General features: G+C 39.0%; 1 protein-coding gene across 1 annotated transcript in view; it reads right to left on the bottom strand.

Moving 5' to 3' along the window:
• SMPX (small muscle protein X-linked) overlaps positions 1 to 18,078 on the bottom strand; it is a 42,700-nt gene extending 24,622 nt beyond the window's left edge. The window contains exons 1-6 of the mRNA XM_042457022.1: positions 18,053 to 18,078; positions 15,889 to 15,981; positions 14,378 to 14,494; positions 11,491 to 11,550; positions 8,153 to 8,236; positions 2,722 to 2,872 (exon numbers count right to left, since the gene is read on the bottom strand). Coding sequence (XP_042312956.1) covers positions 2,734 to 2,872; positions 8,153 to 8,236; positions 11,491 to 11,550; positions 14,378 to 14,494; positions 15,889 to 15,981; positions 18,053 to 18,063 — 504 coding nt within the window. The 5' untranslated portion in view covers positions 18,064 to 18,078 and the 3' untranslated portion in view covers positions 2,722 to 2,733. The remainder of the gene's footprint in view (positions 1 to 2,721; positions 2,873 to 8,152; positions 8,237 to 11,490; positions 11,551 to 14,377; positions 14,495 to 15,888; positions 15,982 to 18,052) is intronic.
• Positions 18,079 to 19,051: the final 973 nt, after the last annotated feature.

Raw genomic sequence — 19,051 nt, 5'->3', positions numbered from 1 at the left:
TGCAGACCCTTTTGAATATTAGAAAAGTGGCATGTTCTGTCTCTAATTATGACTAGACTTCTGAATTTTGTCTTGTTTAAAGAATAAAAAAAACACAACACAAAATCATTGCTTTGCAGACATGTTTCAAGCTGAAGTTAGTTCGCTCTGACTCACAGTCAATTCTGTTCTGACTGCCAAATTAATTAAAAATGTCAAAATTCTTGTTAGTTATTTTAGTGACTGAGGCAACATTTGTTAAACCACTAGTTGTCTAACAGTCTAACAGAGGACTGATCTTGTACATCTACATTTAAATTCTTGTTATTAGTTATGCCACATTATTGGTCTGGGCTCCTTGCACCTGTAAAATAGGAAGGACAGTCCAGCTTAAAGGATTTTTTTTTTGTCGACAGTGTGAAGAATAGCTACATGAATAATTGATCCAACTCTTAATCAGATGTTAATTTGGGATCATTTTGTCATAGGTTAAAGTCTCCTTTTTATGTACACACTAGGAAGAGTCTTTTGTACTAGAAGTATTAAGTAATCTCAGAAGATTAGAGACCTTCTGTTCAAGATTACAAAGGGATCCAAGGGATTGTTCCTACTACGATTTAAAGTGAATTGCTGACCAGTTTATTTGATCATCGTTCCCATTTGAATCCGATTCTGATCCTACTTTGATCAATTTCTGTCACAGTAAAGTGAGGCAAATGCAAAAAAAACGTTTCCAGACATTTGTTTCCTAGCAGTTCTTTTGAAAAGAACTGACTCCGAAGCATGTTCAACAAGTGGGTACAACGGATCTGAATCACATCATTCTGGAGGGGAGGGACTAATGGCAGAGGGGTGTTTATCATCCCTCCTTGGTTTTTGGTAGATCGACCGTCTCCCCCCCCCCCCCCAGCACTGCCTTTGTGCTTGTGGTGTGACCTATGGGTGCATGATTTTTTTTAATTGATAGAAGATTCAATTGATTAATTTTGCAACTCTTGCAATCAGTGAGGCAAGTTGTTGTAAAACCAGTTAATTGAATCTTTATTAATTTTTTAGAAAAAACTGATAGAAGATTCAATTCATTGGTTTTGCATCCACTTGCCTCACTGATTGCAAGTAGTTACAAAATCAATCAATCGAATCTTCTATCAATTTAATATATATATAGTTCCCAGGCTGGGCTGCCTGGGCTGCCGCTTACGCCACTGATGACGCACAGATGATTGACATGAATTTTGAAGCGGTGCAAACTAGTGGGGACAACAACCATGCCAAAAAAGAAGTGATTACAAGGGGATAATGAAAAGATCTGCTTTCATAGTGGGAACGGTGGGCCTTTTGGAATCGATTTACCAACCCAGAGTGAAGGCGAATCACACACTGGTTTAAATGTAAGTGGGAATAAGCCCTAAGAATCTTCTTCTCTTTTCTACTTTGGATTTTTTTTTATCACATTGTAGTATTCCCACACTAGCTCAAGATATGACTATATCCCTGTGTTTAGAGGTTAAGTCCTTCCAAAATGCAATTGACTGGGGGATTTGCTTCTAATCCTTGTCATACCTCTCTTCACTTTCCTGGAAGAGCTAGCATGTTTTCAAAATTACACAGGAGTACAGTAAGTGTAAATTTAAGTCTATGTAGCAGAGTGCCTTTGCAAGGGACATAGAAAGGAATGGCAAAAATGATATCAGAGCTTCTTCAGAAAATGAGCTTTTAGAAAGACAATGAAACAAAGAAGTACTTTGTAAGTTAACTACTGAAGACGGCTCCAGTGAGTCTGAGCCAAATAGGCTACATGGTGATTGGTGTTTGGGGAGGATGTGGATGAATGAGCTGAAAAGGTGTAACCTAGGATGTAAGAGTTATACTTTTCTTTGTTTATGAACTGTGTCAACCAGGGAGAGTAGGCAAGGATCTTTAGTGTTGGGGGAAATCCTAAAAAGAGGTAGAAAAACCATACTTCTTTCTATCAGCCACAGGGAACTTTACTGAGTGGGTCACTGTATAAATGCATAAAAAGGACATATGTTTATTCCAGTAAGAATTCTTATAATCGTGTCTTAATCTTGGGGGTTTCAGATGTCAGAATGAGCACCTGCCATGACTTCCAGTCCTGGTATGGTACCTCTGAATTCAGGTATGATCAGATAGTAGTCGTGTTGGGATCTTTCACACTACACAGTTATTGCACTGTGATTCCACTTTAAGTGCCATGGTTTGGGCAATGTGTGAGCCCAAAGCTTGGTAAATCCATTGCATTGTATCAACAGAAAGCCAAATCTGACAGAAACTATAGATACTATTAAAAGATGCAAACACAGAGAATGTAGGCAAGCAAATATTTGAATCTTGGGCAACAGAAATCAATGTGATTTGATAGTGGCATTCCAAAAAGTGAGAGGATCATGGTGTTTTGATAGTTACATAATAGTCACTCCTTTAGGTGCCCTTATGGTCTCAACTAGAAAAAGAGCAAGACCAGCACTTTGACATGGGCCTAAGAATTAAATGGGAGCCAGTGAAATTTACTGGGTGGTATTACAAATTGCTTATATCATCCAGCTCAAGTGAGTGATCTTGTATCTCTGTTTTGTACTATAGTTTGACTATCTTCAGAGAAAGGGGCAAGTGTATATTTAATATTTGGTGCAACATTTATTATTATTATTATTATTATTATTATTATTATTATTTATATAGCGCTGTAGAATTACACAGCACTGTACATACAGCACTTACCTTGAATTTATGCTACTGTTCAGCTCTTGGGACAAATTTCAGTTCACTCTTTACATTCTGGATCTCTGATAGGTTAACAGCAGGGCCTGGTAGTTTCTTGGCACCTGGGAGAGTCTTCTTTTTTTTCCGCTTCTGATGGAGATGGGAGACTCTACATGAAAAGCAGTCAGATTAAAATAGCACACTAGATGACAGACATGACTAGGGACATGGGGTTGAGGGTTGACAGCTGACATTATCTATTGCAGGGCTTTTGAAGAATACAAGAACAGCTCCACCAGGTCTTACCAGTGTAGTCCTCAGCTGTTTGTACTGTAGAAACCAGAGCAATTTAGAAGAGCTTTTGCCACACACAAGTTAAAATAAGGAACTATCTTTTCAGTTTCTCACTGCACATACCAGGTCATTCAAGCTTTAGGGAACCTTTATTGATGAAGTGCACACACATTTGTGCTATATGTTCTCTACAGGAAAAGAGGAATGGGAAGGAAATGGCCATAAAGTGTACCAGCAATTTTTATTGCTTCATTAAGTGGACATCATTAATGAGTTCAATGAACTATTTCCCACTTGATTTTGAGGCTTCTCCTCTCAGAGGACAGCAGACAGAACATAAACATGAAAGTTAATTTTTACCTTGGTCTAAATCCAATTGCTCATTCCAATTAGAGTAGATCCATTAAATCAACCGTTGAATGGTGAGTTGACACTTTTGTAAATCCCATTAATTCAATGAGTTTAGGTTTATATTGCCAAACTTTGAATTGGACTATAGTAGACATGAGAATGGAAGAAATGCAGATTTTGAAGTAGACAGGTTCACATGAGCACCACAAAAACCTTCTGGTGAAAGACTGTGGGAAGGGAGGCATTGTTTGCTACCTGTTACACAAAAATTTTGGAGTGCTATTACACTTCCTGGAGGCTGTTCAGAACCCCGTATCATCTCCTGCTAGTTGAGAGCAGTGAATATGATTTCATAACATTTTGAAGGTTGATGCTTTCAAATAATTATTTGATGCCTAAATAAGCAATGAAATAATAATTTAAACAATGAATGGCCAATATATAATGATTTATATAACATAGTATTGATTATGTTAAAATTCTTCACCATCATAAGCAGGATCAAATCCTTTTATTAAAAGTAAGGAAAATTCTCTTTAACATCTTTCTAGGTTTTTTTTAAAAATACTTTTCCTTTGTAATAAGCGTGTTTATTGCATTGGATGAACTGGAGAAAGGCATGGGTAAAGTCATTTCTGCAGTATTGCATATAGGTGATCTAGTAAAAATTACTCACTGAAATATGGTTAAGTAACTAGGTAAGTGGAACCATGGGATTATATGATGGTTGTGCCATGATCTGGAAATGTTGTACACTCCAAGTTCTTTTTAAAGAACTACTTAATTTCAGAAATTCATAAAGCATAGACACATATTTCACATTTTCTTTCAGTTAACTTCCATGCGTCTGAAATTAGAATTTGCCTTGAAATTTATAGTCAATTATCTGTCTGGTGCTTGCTTCACATTAACAAATCTCTAGCTGAACAGACTGTGTTCGCTTCTGAAATGTTCACACCTCCTACACAGTTTCCTTGCTTCTTACCATTTCACTTTGTTTCCATCTATATCTGACAATCTACCTACATTTCAGCCCCCTAAAGTCTACATGTATATTCCAAGTACTCAGATTCCATCATATGTTTGGTTTTTTTCCATAAAGTACCCGTTGATTATTAAACTATAGGTTTAAGGAATCTCTCTCTCTCTCTCTCTCTCTCTCTCATTCTCCTCCTCTTGGTTATACTATTAATGCTATACTAGCAAGAGCCAGTGTAGTGTAGAAACCCACTGGGTGACCTTGGGCATGTCAAATGCTCTCAGCCTCGGGGAAGACAATGGCAAATCTCCTCTCAACAAATCTGGCCAAGGAAGCCCCATAACAGGTATGCCTTAGGGTTGCCATAAGTAAGAAATGGCTTGAAAGCAAACAACAACAACAGCACTAGTTCTATTCAATCCAGCAATAGCAATGTGATATCACTTCTCTTTTTATCACATGAAGGAATAGCCTCACTGCACTCACACACTTGAAAGGCAGTAAGTACTGTATGTAGCCTCTGAAGGTCAAGGGTAAAAGCTGTAGAAGTTTTGTATGGTGTCAAAGTTATTGCTCTGTAAAGAAGACATTCACTGTTATGAACTTTCTAGTTCACTGTGACAGATACTCTACACCTGAAATCACAATGATACTAAATATTTTGAGAGGTAAAGAAAAGGCTACTAAGCCAAAGAAAAGTATTTGTGGGGTGGGTGTGCAAAGAAATGTCTACCTCATGCTCACTTCTCTTCCAGTGCTGAAGGCAGATGGCACCTCAGGTCTCAGATGTTGGCAGTTAGGGAGCAGCAGTGAGGAGCTGGAGGACAAAGTTTGCACGTGCCCCATAGCTTGCTCTGTACCCCCTGAACAAGTCTGCTACCCTCAGATATAACAGAGGATCGAGCCCTATTGCTAATGGTGAAGCAAGATTCAACTTCCAGACAGCACATGAAATAGGGATGGTGGCAGGAAGAGATCCTCAGCTTCTCATCTGTATCAGGCAGGAAAACAATCCTTTGTTGCCTCTTTTTCATCAGACCACAAAAGCAGGCCAGCCCTACTTTCTTCTGTTGAAATCACAGGGTTGTACAAGTACTTAACATGTGGCTTGACCAGCCCTGAAAAAAATAAATAATTTTGCTGTCCTGGTTTTTTTCTCAAGGTCTTCACAGTGGTTTAATTTTATACTGGTGATGGGGAACTTTTGCATGCTCAGAGGCCTCTGTATTCTCAGGACATTAGCCTGGGAGTAGGGAGAGCATTTGGCTGTGCAATCCAGAACCGAATGATCATGCTCAGTATAAAATGCACTTAGCACCACCTAGCAGAAAAGGCTTCATATAACCTTGTAGATAAGATTACAATCATCGCTATACTGAAGTGAAGGGGAAAAATTACCCTGCTGGTAGCTAGCAGAGGACAAACAGAGGGCTCTATCTGTCTTGCAGCAGCCTGCTCCTTTTCTATGCTGGGCAGGGAGTTGGGGACCTTTCATCCTCTGCATCGTCCTTGATTTCTACACTGGGCACAGAGAAAGGATGGGAGCATTCCATCCTTCCTCTGCCAAGTCCACTCATTCACCTTTATGCAATTTCTTCTTGCTTTTGGATACCTGGCTTTTATTGTATCCTTATTGCTTATGGATACAATATGACAACTGCTTCACGGTTATGGCAGGGGGTGGAGCAGGGATGTAGCCAAGGGTTGGGATCATGGGGCCGGACACCCCCCTCCCATTAGAAAAATGAATGGTGTGTGCTGCTGCGCCGCCGCACTCAAGCCCCATTATAATGTGTGAACTTAGTCTGGACCCCCCCCTTCCTAAAATCCTAGCTACGTCCTGGGTGGAGAATATGTATGCCTAGGGCATCATTTATGAAATGAAAGGGAATATAACTATTTTTGTTGTTGTGTGCCTTCAAGTTATTTGTGACTTATTGCGACCCCAAGGCAAACTTCTCATGAGGTTTTCTTGGCCAGTTTTGTTCAGAGGGAGTTTGCCTTTGCCTTTGTCTGAGGCTGAGGAGTGTGACTTGACTAAGATCACCTAATAGGTTTCCATGGCCAATGAGGATTCAACCTGGTCTCCAGAATTGTACTCCCAACACTCAAACAAGCCCACCATTCTGGCTCTCATGTTGACAATATAATGAAGAAAATTTATAACACCTACATAGATTTAAAATGATTTCCAAATCACTCATATCCTAGCTAAGCTTTTTAGCTATTATTGGAAGGAAACCCCTAAAGGCACCCATATGATACTATTGCAGTTCCAGGAAGTGAGGTAGAGTTAGACTGGGTCAGTAGATTTAAAATGATTTTCCAACATTTTTATGAATCAATTAAATATATTAGTGCTGTAAAGTTAAGTGGTAGTGAAACAAGTGGAAGACCTTGTTTGCAATTTATCTTCTCTGGTATGAAAAGACAAAACCACTCGTATCCTAGCTAAGCTTTTTAGCTACTATTGGACAAACCCATAAAGGCACCCATATGAATACTATTGCAGTTCCAGGATGTGAGGCAGAGTTAGACTGGGTCAGTAGCATGAGGCATTATTAGGTTACCTAATCCCCTCTTCAGCCTGACACTGTGATCCTGCTCCAGACTGGATTTCCCCAAAGCTGCTTCTAGAATATTGATAGGGACACAATAATAATAATGCTTTCTTGCTTCTGTACTTTGCTTTGCAAAAGAATCAATAGTTACAGAAGGCCCATAGACTGAGCCTACAGAGTAAAGTGCAAATGGGCTATGGTGGCCCCCACTCTTTCTTTCTGCGTGTGGCTGTAGCATACGCACTCACATAATCACCCCCTCCTTTCTCTAGAGAGCTCTGAATACAATGGCCTGTGTTTAACTAGCAGCCTTGAAGAGCCTAGCTCAGCCGAGTATCTCTTTCGCAGTTATTTCTGTACATTCCAGGCTCTAAGCAAGCAAGCAAATGTAATGCCAAAAAGAAAATGTAGGACATAATGCTGTTTCGCTTTTGTGATTGGCTTACGCTAGAAAAAGTAGAGTTAGAAGGGCATAAAAGGGGGGTGGCAAGAAGCCATCAGTACTGCAGCCTTGGTGACGCCTACTTTGGTGTGCTGCTGCCCTGCGCAGAAAATAAAGCATTTTTATTCTAGCCAGTTCGGTCTCCTTGACTCTGCTTGTCCTCTGGCAGGCCACGGGCCTTTGGGTTCGTGGGTTTGGGGTCACCCGCTACAATATAATTAGCTAAGGAAATCTAACTAGGAATCTCCTGTGTAATGCATTCATTACTTGACCATTAGTATCTCACACACTTTTGAGATCCTGGAAAGATTATACTCTTCACCTAGAGCTGCAATAATAATAATAATAATAATATAATAATAATAAAATAATAAAAATAAAAAAAATAATAAAACTTTTATTTATATACCGCCCTTCCTGAGATCAGGGCGGTTTACAACATAAAACAAGCAAATAACGATTTAAAAACAGCAATAAGAAACATAAGCTCTCCAGATGTTGTTGGACTGAAAATCCCATTAGCTCCTACCCACCAGAACAAATGAAGAGGGAGGGATGATGTGAGCTGAAGTCAAAACACATTTGTAGGATCACATGTTACCCATTCCTGATGTGTGGGAGAAGAGAAACAATTCAGAACCTGTTTTGCAATATTTTTATGTTGAGCTTAAACAGGTTTTCATGAGCCACAAACATTATAAGAGAAAAGACTGACTCTATACTGATCAGTCATCATTTCACAATGGAATAATGAAATTTCATTTAGCAGGCAAAGACTTAAACTGAAGATATTTTGCTCATGTAAACAGATATTGCTCTTACCTCATCAGGTTCAGTGAATTCTTTTCTTTTAGGTGGTTGTCCAGCTCCAGGTAAAAGTGCTCCCATTGGGATGTTGATATTAGCCTGGAAATTATCATATTCATATCAATAAATCTTTAGAATATATTTCTGAAAGTGCACTGGCATTGTAGGGATACTCCTGGTTTCCACTAATAATAACTGTGGGTCCAAGGCTCACCCTGATGCTGCCCCAAGGTGTCCTGTTGCACTGGCCATTTCTAGGACCGGCACCAGAGATTTAATTGTTTCTGAGAGGCTGCTTGGAGTTCATGCCAAGAATTATCAGCGCAGGGATTTAACAGACAGGCATGGACCATTTACTGATTATTCAGCCATTGGGCCTGATGTCCCCTGACTCTGAATGGGCATGCATCTTGTCACTCAAAGATGTTGTTACTGAAACTGATTGACTTATAGGTCAATCATGACTTATGACCCATGTAATTGCATTAAAGCTGCTGCCATCTTGTTAGCCCATAGCATGGCGTCTGGTCCCTTTTGTCTTCAAGCAACAATAATCTTTGCACACTTTGCCCTGTTCAGGTGGAGACACTGCATATTTGATCACCAGGCTCTGGGAGGAAGCCACTTGCAGTCAATTAGACAATATGCTTTACCCATATTTCAAAGTAATGCTTCAATAAAAAGTGAAAGATATGTTAGTTTGTCCTAACATATTCTCTTCTTCAATTTCATATCTTGCAAAGGTTGGGGATTTGTTTTATGACTAGTCATTGAAAGATAAACATAGTCTTAATCAGCAAGCATGATTGTGAGGCATATAGCTCTGAGGAAAACCTGTTGTCAGAGAAAAAGATGTGATAATACACAGGCCCCTTAATGGTTAGTTTGACAGTAATTTATACCACAGTTGCTTACACTGCATCCCTGAACACTCTGTGCAACTTGCACGGGAACTGCTGGCAAGTGTTGACTAACCATAAGTTACTGACAGTTGCATGCTTATAGATGCACTTACATTTATGCCTGCTGTAGCAATTAAAAAAATCAGGTGATATTGATGGGTCTTTCCCTAATATAGCAAAGGTTAACAGTAGGATGGATACATGTATGTAAATTAGAAGCAGTCCTCCTGAAGGAAAAACTATTTCGCAAGGGAAGGACTATAAAACTGAGACTTCCACCACTCTTAAACCTTTTTTTTTCCAAACTTAAGGGCATGCCTTCCAACTAACGCCAAGCACCATTAATGCCAACTGATTTCAATCGGAGAGATTTTTAACCTGTTTACCTTTCCCACTAAAATGTGACTCACACAATGCAGATTAAACTAAACAGGTTTTTAAAAATATATCTATTATTGCATAAGCTTTGACCACCTGTATTAAAATATTAAAAATCAATTTTTCTAGTGACTGATGTTTTGCACACTGCAATCTATACAAGCTTTCAAGAGAGCAGCAACCATTCTGCTGATTTAATCTTTACTAAGCATTTTTTTCTTTTTGTTGCCTTGTCACGCAAATACCTCCATGTGACAGGAAATTATTAATATATAATAAATATAAAATTATAATTTGTTGGCCTAACCAGAACAATTAGTTTAAGCATCTGGCTTGTTCCAGTCCTGGTAACCAAAGTTTTCTGGTTAGGCCAACATAGGAAAATATTACTGCATTAACTTCTAGGTTTCATTGCTGCCTAATGCAGGGAAGCAAGGAGGGACACTTTAGCTGGAAAAAATTGGTAGAGTGTTTTTTACTGATTACAGACGAACACACAGTCTCCTGGAAAAGCTACTCTGTGGGATTGGAGATTCTTGTGAACAATGTGGTAGGTGATACCAGGGCTGGGAGGCATGAAGTAAATCAACAAAAAGTGCCTTCCTTTCCTTCCTCCAGCAAGTGACCTCAAGTTCACTGTAAACAGATGAAGACATCTTGAAAAGCATTAGGCTCAGACAAAGATAAATATAAATGTAATATAAATAAATATAATCAATATATATTACTACTACAGGGGAAGGGGTATAAATATAATCAATATATATTACTACTACAGGGGAAGGGGTATAAATATAATCAATATATATTACTACTATAGGGAAAGAAGAATGAGAAGAGCTTTCTTTGGGACTAAACTGATGCCAGTGAAGCTAAACTGGCCCATGCAGGTATGTATTAGTTATTGTTGCCTGCCTCTCTAGTCAGTGCTATACACTGCAATCCTAAACAGTTTTGCTTGGTGTTAAAGTCATGTGATATCAGTGCACCTTTCTGAATGTGCACAGGACTGTAAGTTAACAGAGGCTGCATCTGCACTGAAGAATTAATGCACTTTGACACCATTTTAACTGCCATGGATCAATGTTATGGAATTATGGGATTTGTAGTTTTGTGAAAGATTTAGCTTTCTCTGTCAAAGAGCTCTGATGCCACAACAAACTATAAATCCCATGATTTATAGGATGGTGCCATGTCAGTTAAAGCGGTGTCAAACTGCATTAACTCTAAGTGTGGCGGCAGCCATAACAAGGCTAACATAAAGCCCAATAAAGACCAAATGGGTCTTATTCCAAAGTACAGTTGCCCCTCCATTTTCACGGGGATCCGCTCCAGACCCCCCCCCCCACACACAGCGAAAATGGAAAATTGCCCATATTCAAGCCCCATTGGTTTGAATGGTGGCATGCACCCCATTTTGTCCCCCTCTGTTTGCCACTCGCAAATGGGTGAAAGATGTGGATTTCAAGTCCATGAAAACAGCGGGGCGACTGTAAATATAGATGACTGCAACCTAAGTTGGTTACTTGAATGGGATATACTGCCTGTTCAAAAGAATAGACAGCTTTTTAAACTAACAGGGATGGGCTTATAACAGGGATCAGCAATTTATTTTCATTTGCTAAATTAATTTTTTGTAAGGTACACTGGATCACAAGCCAAATTAAAAAAAAGTTAGAAATGAAAACTGAGTGTTGCTAGTCAATAAGAATAAATAAGCAACACAGTAACATTTTAACATGTGTGATCTCTGTGCAAACAAATACTCATGATTTTAAGAAATATAAGGCAGTCAGAGTTGTTATTTTTTAAAAATAATCCTTATTGTCAGCATTGTGAAAAGTCTGTCAATTAATCATCTGTAGTTAGCACATCACACACACACACACATCTGATTAATTATTTTACGCTAATAATTAAATGTGTAAAATCCATTAATCAAGCTTCAGTTACCTGCACAACTAGCAAGTTTAATAAAATAATTTATATTGAGCATTAAATAGCTAAATTTACTTTTCCAACACCAAGGGTTTCAAATTTACTAGCATTAATGTAATGTATATGATATCTTACCTGAATGCTCCTGACATTTGAAGCTGGCTGTTTTGACATTTTTGAGGAAGATACTTATCCCTGTAATGAAACAAAGAAATAATAATAAAAAATAAATTATTATGGGCTACAATGCCATTCTGAAAGGAGGGCTTGATTAACTACAATTTGACCCATGGTGCTTCTTGACAAGTATTTATTTAACAACCCAGATTGTCTTTCAGTCTCAGTTTCAGAGTTACTAAGATACATCCATGAAATACTGCAAGGAACTGAGTCCAATTGAGGTTCCCTAGTGAATTTTTCATAAGCCAAGAAAGAAAGATCACTTTTGTAACTCAATAGTACATGAGACATGAAGGTTGCAATCCTACACTCATTTGCCTAAACATAAACCCCACTGAACCTAATGCAACTTCTGAGTAGATATTCATAGAACTACACTGTAAATCTTCCAGCAAATGAGTATTTATTCATGGAACCAATTCTTAGCGAGATTTATGTATTATTTGCTTTAAGCTAAAAGCTAGAATCAGGAAAGCCTTGCAACTGATACCTGGGCTTTATTAATAAAAATATAATTTACCTTGCTAAAAAAAATCAAGCCATTAAAAATTTCCATTAACTTCAAACTGTAACACATCTTTGTCAAGAGTCATAGAAAAATGCAGCCTAAAAGTGGATCTGTGGAGAAAGCACAAAATCCACATCATCAGCACACTTTCCCATTCTGTCGTGTCTCAATAAACACAGCACTGATTTCTCCTGTTAAAACTGTAATTTCTAAATTTGAATTAAACTAAATTCATACAAATAGGATGCAATCAGAACTGAACACACCACAAGAAAGGCATATGTGCTACAACTCTGCAGGACTGCATTTCGCAGAAGCAGACTTTCTTTCATGCCCATTTCTGCTGACCTCATTACTGTCAGAGAAATCAGGACAACAGAATGTTGATGAGTAAAAATAGACAACCTTCTTGGGCTGCATTCCCTACTCTCTGTTTAGGACAACGACTGCCTATCAGATGTTTAGGAATAAAAATATAAAGGCCTTCCAATAGCTTCACTTTGGGGAACATGAACAGGAGTTAAGGTGGCCTAATAGATGGTGCTTTTCTGTCTTCCTTTTTCACTGGGATAACTCCTGGAGTCCAGCCATATATGTAAATGGTGTAGAAGCATCCATATCCACTAAGGAATATTAGTGTTTCCCTCTCACACCAGCATGAAATAATGAAGAAAATGGGTTGCACTTTACCGGATCTTCCAGACATCTACGTCAATGCAAGCCTGCGGGTTTAAATAGCTTCTTTAGTCTTTGCACTATTTAATGACTCTAACATTACTGTACTACCTTCCCCAATCTGCCACCCAACCTGCTGGTGGTGATGGCAATTATAATCCAAAATATCTGGAGGTCACCACATCAAAAAAGGCTGATTCAGCATATCTGCCACAAGACAAGATTTCTTCCATCCTAACTCTGAAGCACAATATGAATGCTTGTTTGTTTCTGCTGTTTGTTTTGCCAGTGCAGGACCTAAGGTGGCTACAGAAGCAGTAAGTTAAGCCTCCCCCTGTAAACCTTTGTGTGATATAAATCTTAAAAGCAACTAATTGATCTGGAGCAAAATTTCTAGTCTTTCTGTACTACTACCCTAACACCCACAGGGGAAATGTAGGAGTGGGGGAAGGAAAATAAAACTCAGCCAATTATAACCTTCCAAGCTTTCCTAAGCATCCAATAAAACTAAATGTTAACAACACCAAATATTTAAATACATTTTCTAAGAGGAAGCTGTAAAGACTGACAGACTTTCAGGCATACAAATACTTTTCTCATACCTTACCTTTTATGATCTGTATCTACCATCAAAGGCAATGCCACTGCTGTTTCTGTTTGGAGCTATTTTAGCAAGCATTTTAATTCATATGGAAATATCCCTACGAATGCATGAGCTGGCCTAAGAGATAGCAAGACATTAAAAAGGGGGAGGGGGAGAGAAGAAGAAACAACTTGCTATCTTCTCTGCCTTTTCTAAAAATAAGTCGTGAGAGAGGTGCAGAAGTAGGTGCAGCTCTTTGGCACCAAGTGCCTCCTTTTCCAATTTGTTTTAAGCAAATTGTTAGAGATGAAGTACTCCCATAATTTCAGTCTTTCAAAATGCTATCCTAACAGCAGTCAAAAAGGAGGCAGTAATGCCATCCTTTTCTCCTTGCTGCATATAAAACCCTGGCATGAGTGTTACAAACAGAAAGCTGCACTTTCTTCCCTGTTAAAGACCTAGATAGAAATGACACCACTGGGAGCCTAGCCTGTGCTAAAGGCAGGAGGAGAAAACTCCATGTTGAAACTTTACTGCTTGCAATGCCATTAAAGTTCTTTGTAATTGCAGAGTTAACTATTCATACTATAACAATTAATAAATATTTTTGATTTTACACAGTAGCTGTTACAACCTTGCCTTAGTTTTTGCCTCAGATTAAACTATCTCAAGAAAATCACAAGGAAAATATTAACATTATACTTTTCATCATCATCATCATCATCATCATCATCATTTTTACCAAGTGCACAATGCAGGAATGATGTTGGCACATTATACTGGATATGGTTATGATAACACTATGTTTCAGAACCATATTCTTAATTTCAAATCACTAAAAACAGTCTTGATAGAATACAAAGCACTTGTAATAACAGCCTATGTTAAGCTATTATGGAGAGGCTAAAATTCAGGGAAATCTAGTTCATTCATTCACCTGGCTGTGTATTAAATTGATTCCCAAGTCAGCCATTTAAAAACAGTCCTGCCAACACAAATCTTAGCTTCCATTACGTACCTACTTGTTTATATACCGTAATAAAAGTTCCAAGCGTCAGGAGAGTGGCTGTACGTACACCTTTTGATGCTGAATGAGACACCTTCTTCGGTCAGCTGAGATCTTCCCTGTGGCTACAACAGAGTCCTTTGTGCCTGTGTATACTACAGAGTGTCCTTCCAGAACTAGAGTAGAGCTGAGTTTAGATACCAAGTGTAAAAGAGAATTCCTTTCATAGCTTACAGTTGTTCTTCCTAAATATAGAGTCAGATTCATCCTGTAACTTCATTCCCTCCTAGTTAAAATCAGGGCTCGAGTGTCAGGCAGAAACGTGCTAGCAAACTCACCTTCAGGTGATATTTTGCAGTCACATTGTTAGTGGGAAGCAGTTGGGATTTTTGAAAAGTTTAAGATGATTTTGTAACTTTTCACACTTCCTTCATATGGTCCTACAAAACATCAACAATGCCAGGCTTGCCTGCCACCTGCTTTGTAGTCTTTTCAGTACCAGGTAAAATACCTTTTAATTTCCCCTGCAGTTTTAAAACTCATGATTGCTAAACATAAAATCTGTTTTTATGGGTTTAGAGGGAGAGAGTGATGCTTTTGTTAAATGGCCTTATCCAAAACAGCAGGCTGTATGCAATAAGACATAAGAGGAAGCAATTGCAAACAGATTGTTAATCATCACTAGTGTAGTTTGAATATTTAGGCTGGGTCTTTGAAGATGAAGGAGACACACACAAATGAATGTTGTCCTCTTTGCCGATACTAGATATACTAGTATAAATCCAATTGCTCATTCTAACTGGAGAAGATACATTTAATCCATTGTTAAATGGTAATTGAACACTTAACATAATTCCCATTGATTCAACAGCTCTGCACTAGTTGGGAGGAGTAATTGGATTCAGGCCAAGAAGGATCCACTAATAATCAACTATGTAAGGACCATGGAAGTTCATGGAGGCCATGCATACAAATGGCTAAAAACAATTAAAATCCATTATTGGGAGATAAATAACAAGAGGAATGTCCCTTTCCTTACTGCTTGTGCCTGCAGTAGTGGTATGGGCTGCAGGGAACAAAAGGCTAGACTAAGAGGTTATTTTGAGATAACTAATCAATCAAGGCAATTCTTGATTGGTCTAAGTTTTTGGAGTTGACTGAAAAGGTCAACAGATGCTGCCACAGTGGTTGCTTGTAGTTACCATGTTAACTCTGGAAAATGAACAGCATTTCTGCTTGACTGAACTTTATATAACAAATATTTTTTTTCTTGTAAATATTGTTTTCAAAGTTTTTATGTTGCACATAAACTACTACACCACCATTGTCATGCTAATAAAGGTAATAACACATTCTTAAACTAAAGGTTTGCAACTGTGGAAGGCTAGGGGGATGCGTTAACCCCTTTGGAGGCATTTTCTGAGAAAGGGGGGGGGTTAAATTCTTTGTGGGGCCCTGGAGGCTGCAGGCTGCATTTTAAGCATTCTAAGCGAGATAAATTAATTAAATATTCAAAGATAGGCCAGTTAATGTTCATGTGATAATCATGGTTTTCTGTAAGTATGCTGTTTGATTGCTTACCTCTGTTTTTTTTTAAATGTTGCTGTCTTCTTTTTTAAAGTTGTTATTCTGTATCCATTAACTATAAGGCTTGATGATCTCAACAGCACATACCTATAAAAAAAAATAGGAACTGTAAAGCACTATTGTATGTAACACATTACTTACTCACACTATTAGGAAGAAGGATGTCTAAAGGAACATCTTTCTCTGCACCTACCAGTCTGGGCCCTTAGATCTGGGGAAAAGCCTGTATCACTCTCTCTTCACAAGTGGAAGTCCATTGGGTTGTGAATGACTGGGCACAGGACTTCCATTTCTGGAATGTACCGGTATTTGCCCAAGAACATAAAAAGGGGAAAGGGGTTTAGAGAGGAATGTAGTAGACAAAGTGATCTATTTTATAGTTTTTGTGGGTTTTTCAGGCTATGTGGCCATGTTCTAGAAGAGTTTATTCCTGACGTTTCACCAGCATCTGTGGCTGGCATCTTCAGAGAATGCTGACCTGGAAGAGAGTGGGCACGCGCACACACACACACACACACACACACACAGTGTGTGTGTGACCCTGGGTAAGGAGGATTGATTCCCCTGTCAATCTGTGTATTGTTCTGTTGTTGATGGCAGGGCCTCAAGGTGGGAGGATATGCACAAGAGGAAAAACTATGGATGCCGGCCCTGAAAGTCTTTGATCTATTTTAGCTTGCTATTCCATGTGAATTGGTCGTCAGTCCACTCCTTCAGATATCCTGATAGAGTGATATCAAAGCCACAGGTTTTAAAGCGAACTGAGCTCAAAGTGCAGGAGTAGGAGATTATTGCATTGCCCTTTCCTGCCCTTTCCTCCCAAGCTAGGCATGAGATATAAACTTTAATACATGGATTTTATCGCACACCTCTGTGCCCAGGCAGGAGGCATCCCATACCTGATCCGGATTCTCTTTTTAGAAAGAACAGGATTTCCCCCATTCTTTGCAAGGTGTGGGAGAATTCTGGATTGGATATGTGGTGCCATAATCGGATACCGGATGCCTCCTGCCTGGGCATGGAGGTGTGCAATAAAATCCACATATTAAAGTTTATATCCCGCACCTAGCTTGGGAGGAAAGGACAGGAAAGGACAATGTGATAATCTCCTATTCCTGCACTTTGAGCTCAGTTTGCAGCAACTGAAATAAGCTCAGGAGAAAATGGGAAAATGGGAGAAGGACGGAGGAACTAGGACATTTTAAAAGCTGCTGGAAAAGTGGGATAATAGAGGATTAATCAGGACTGTTCCTGCCAAATCAGGATAGTTGGAGGTATACGTGTCTGGGCATGGATGTGTGCAATAAAATCCACATATTAAAGTTTACATCCCACGCCTAGCTAAGGAGGAAAGGACTAGAAAGGGCAGTGTAATAATCTCTGTAGTTTGTACTCAATCACCTAAGAACAAGGAGAGGACAGGAGGGGCAAAGTCTCACTCTGCTCAAGGTGGCTTACTCTCATGTAAGCTTGTATAGAGTTTGTTTCTATTCAAGTGTATGGTACCATGCCAAGAATTTACTATAGAGCTAAAGCGCTGGACTTGTTACTGAGCTAATCAAGAAAAATTCTCATTAAGCAGTTTGGGGCAAAGTTGTAAATGGGACCTTCAGGTCACCTGTTGATTTATAGCGACCACATGAATTTTGTAGTTTTCTTAGGCTAAGAATACTCAGAAGTTCCTTCCCGGAATAGCCCCCAGCTACATATAGATCCCCCATACTTGGAGTATTCTGTATTAGTACAATCCCAGCCATGATGAGTTTGCCCACTGCTTTTGAGCTATGATTTTGTGTGATTTTGATATAAATGTGTTGATTTTAATGTTTGAATTTTAATCTTAGAACGGTTTAATTCCTTTTTAAGGGGGGGTGTTGTATGTATTTGTATTATTGTTATCTCTGTACATCTGTATTATTTTAATTGTTGGAAACCGCTTTGATTGTTTCTTACAAATAAGCAGGATATAAATAAAAGTTTTATTTATTTATTTAGAAGTGGTTTTGCCAGTTCCTTCCTCTGAAGCTCCCTAAACACCAACAGGCACCAGATCCAGGGCTCATTATAATAAGATCTTGGTCCTAGTATTTAAGGCCCTGAGCTTTAACCTCCCCCCTTCCCCACACGCATTTGGCAGCTCAACTAGCATGATATGTACCATCTAAACATCTAAGTTCTTTAGGCAAAGAGTTATTAGCAGTTTGTGGCTCTGCCTTTCAGGATCTGGCTCTGTGTTTGTGGGACAAACCAGCCTTCATTTGCACCTCTGGCTGGAGGAGGATTTTGCCACATTACTGCATTATAGCTCTGCTATTCCACTTTTATTGCCCTGGTTGCTTCTTGTTGCATTCTGGGGTTTGTAGTTCAGTGAGGCCTAAGAGCTCTCTGGCTGAGAATTCTTAAATGCCCCTCCCTAAACTGCAAATCCCAGAACGCAACAGGAGGCAGTCAGAGCGCTAAAAGTGGAATAGCTGCGCTATAAGTGTATTGTGGTAATCTAGTTTATCCACTTTTGTAAACGGTGGAAGTCCTTCCTCTTCAGTTCGCCAGATTAAGTTGCTGAGTGTGCCTAAAGTGGCCGAAACGGGTAGTGGCTGAGGAGGAGTTTTTTTTTAATGTATTAATTTGTTACTTTAGTATTTTATAGTGTGGTGTTTTATCATTTGCTTTTTATTGTGTATGTTTTGATGTACCGCCCTTTGGTGGAAAGGAACTTATAAATAAACATCATTATTATTATTTTATCCATCTGTCCTTGAGACCTAAGTAGGGTCAACCTTGGTTCGTACTTGGATGAGAGACTATGAATACCGGGTGCTGTAAGCTATTTTGGAGAGGAAGGAACCAGTAAAGCCACCTCTCCGGTATTCCTTGCCTAAGAAGACCCCATACAATTAATAGGGTTGCCACAACAGGAAACTTGGAGACTGTATCCACACTGCAGAAATAATCCAGTTTGACACCACTTTAACTGCCATGGCTGAATACTATGAATTCTGGAAGCTGGTTAACACGCTCCCCCTTTTAATCCTGCAACAACAAAAAGAGTCCCTCTTGGGCAACATCATGGGAAATTGCAGGCCATTTCCTTATATCAGCCTGTCCATGTCAACACATGACTACAATTCCCAGAGTTCCTTTGGAGCAGTCATGACGT

This window comes from Sceloporus undulatus, chromosome 3, assembly GCF_019175285.1.
Source record: "Sceloporus undulatus isolate JIND9_A2432 ecotype Alabama chromosome 3, SceUnd_v1.1, whole genome shotgun sequence".
In the NCBI taxonomy this organism is placed as follows: Eukaryota; Metazoa; Chordata; class Lepidosauria; order Squamata; family Phrynosomatidae; genus Sceloporus; species Sceloporus undulatus.
This window is presented reverse-complemented; position numbering and strand designations above follow the sequence as displayed.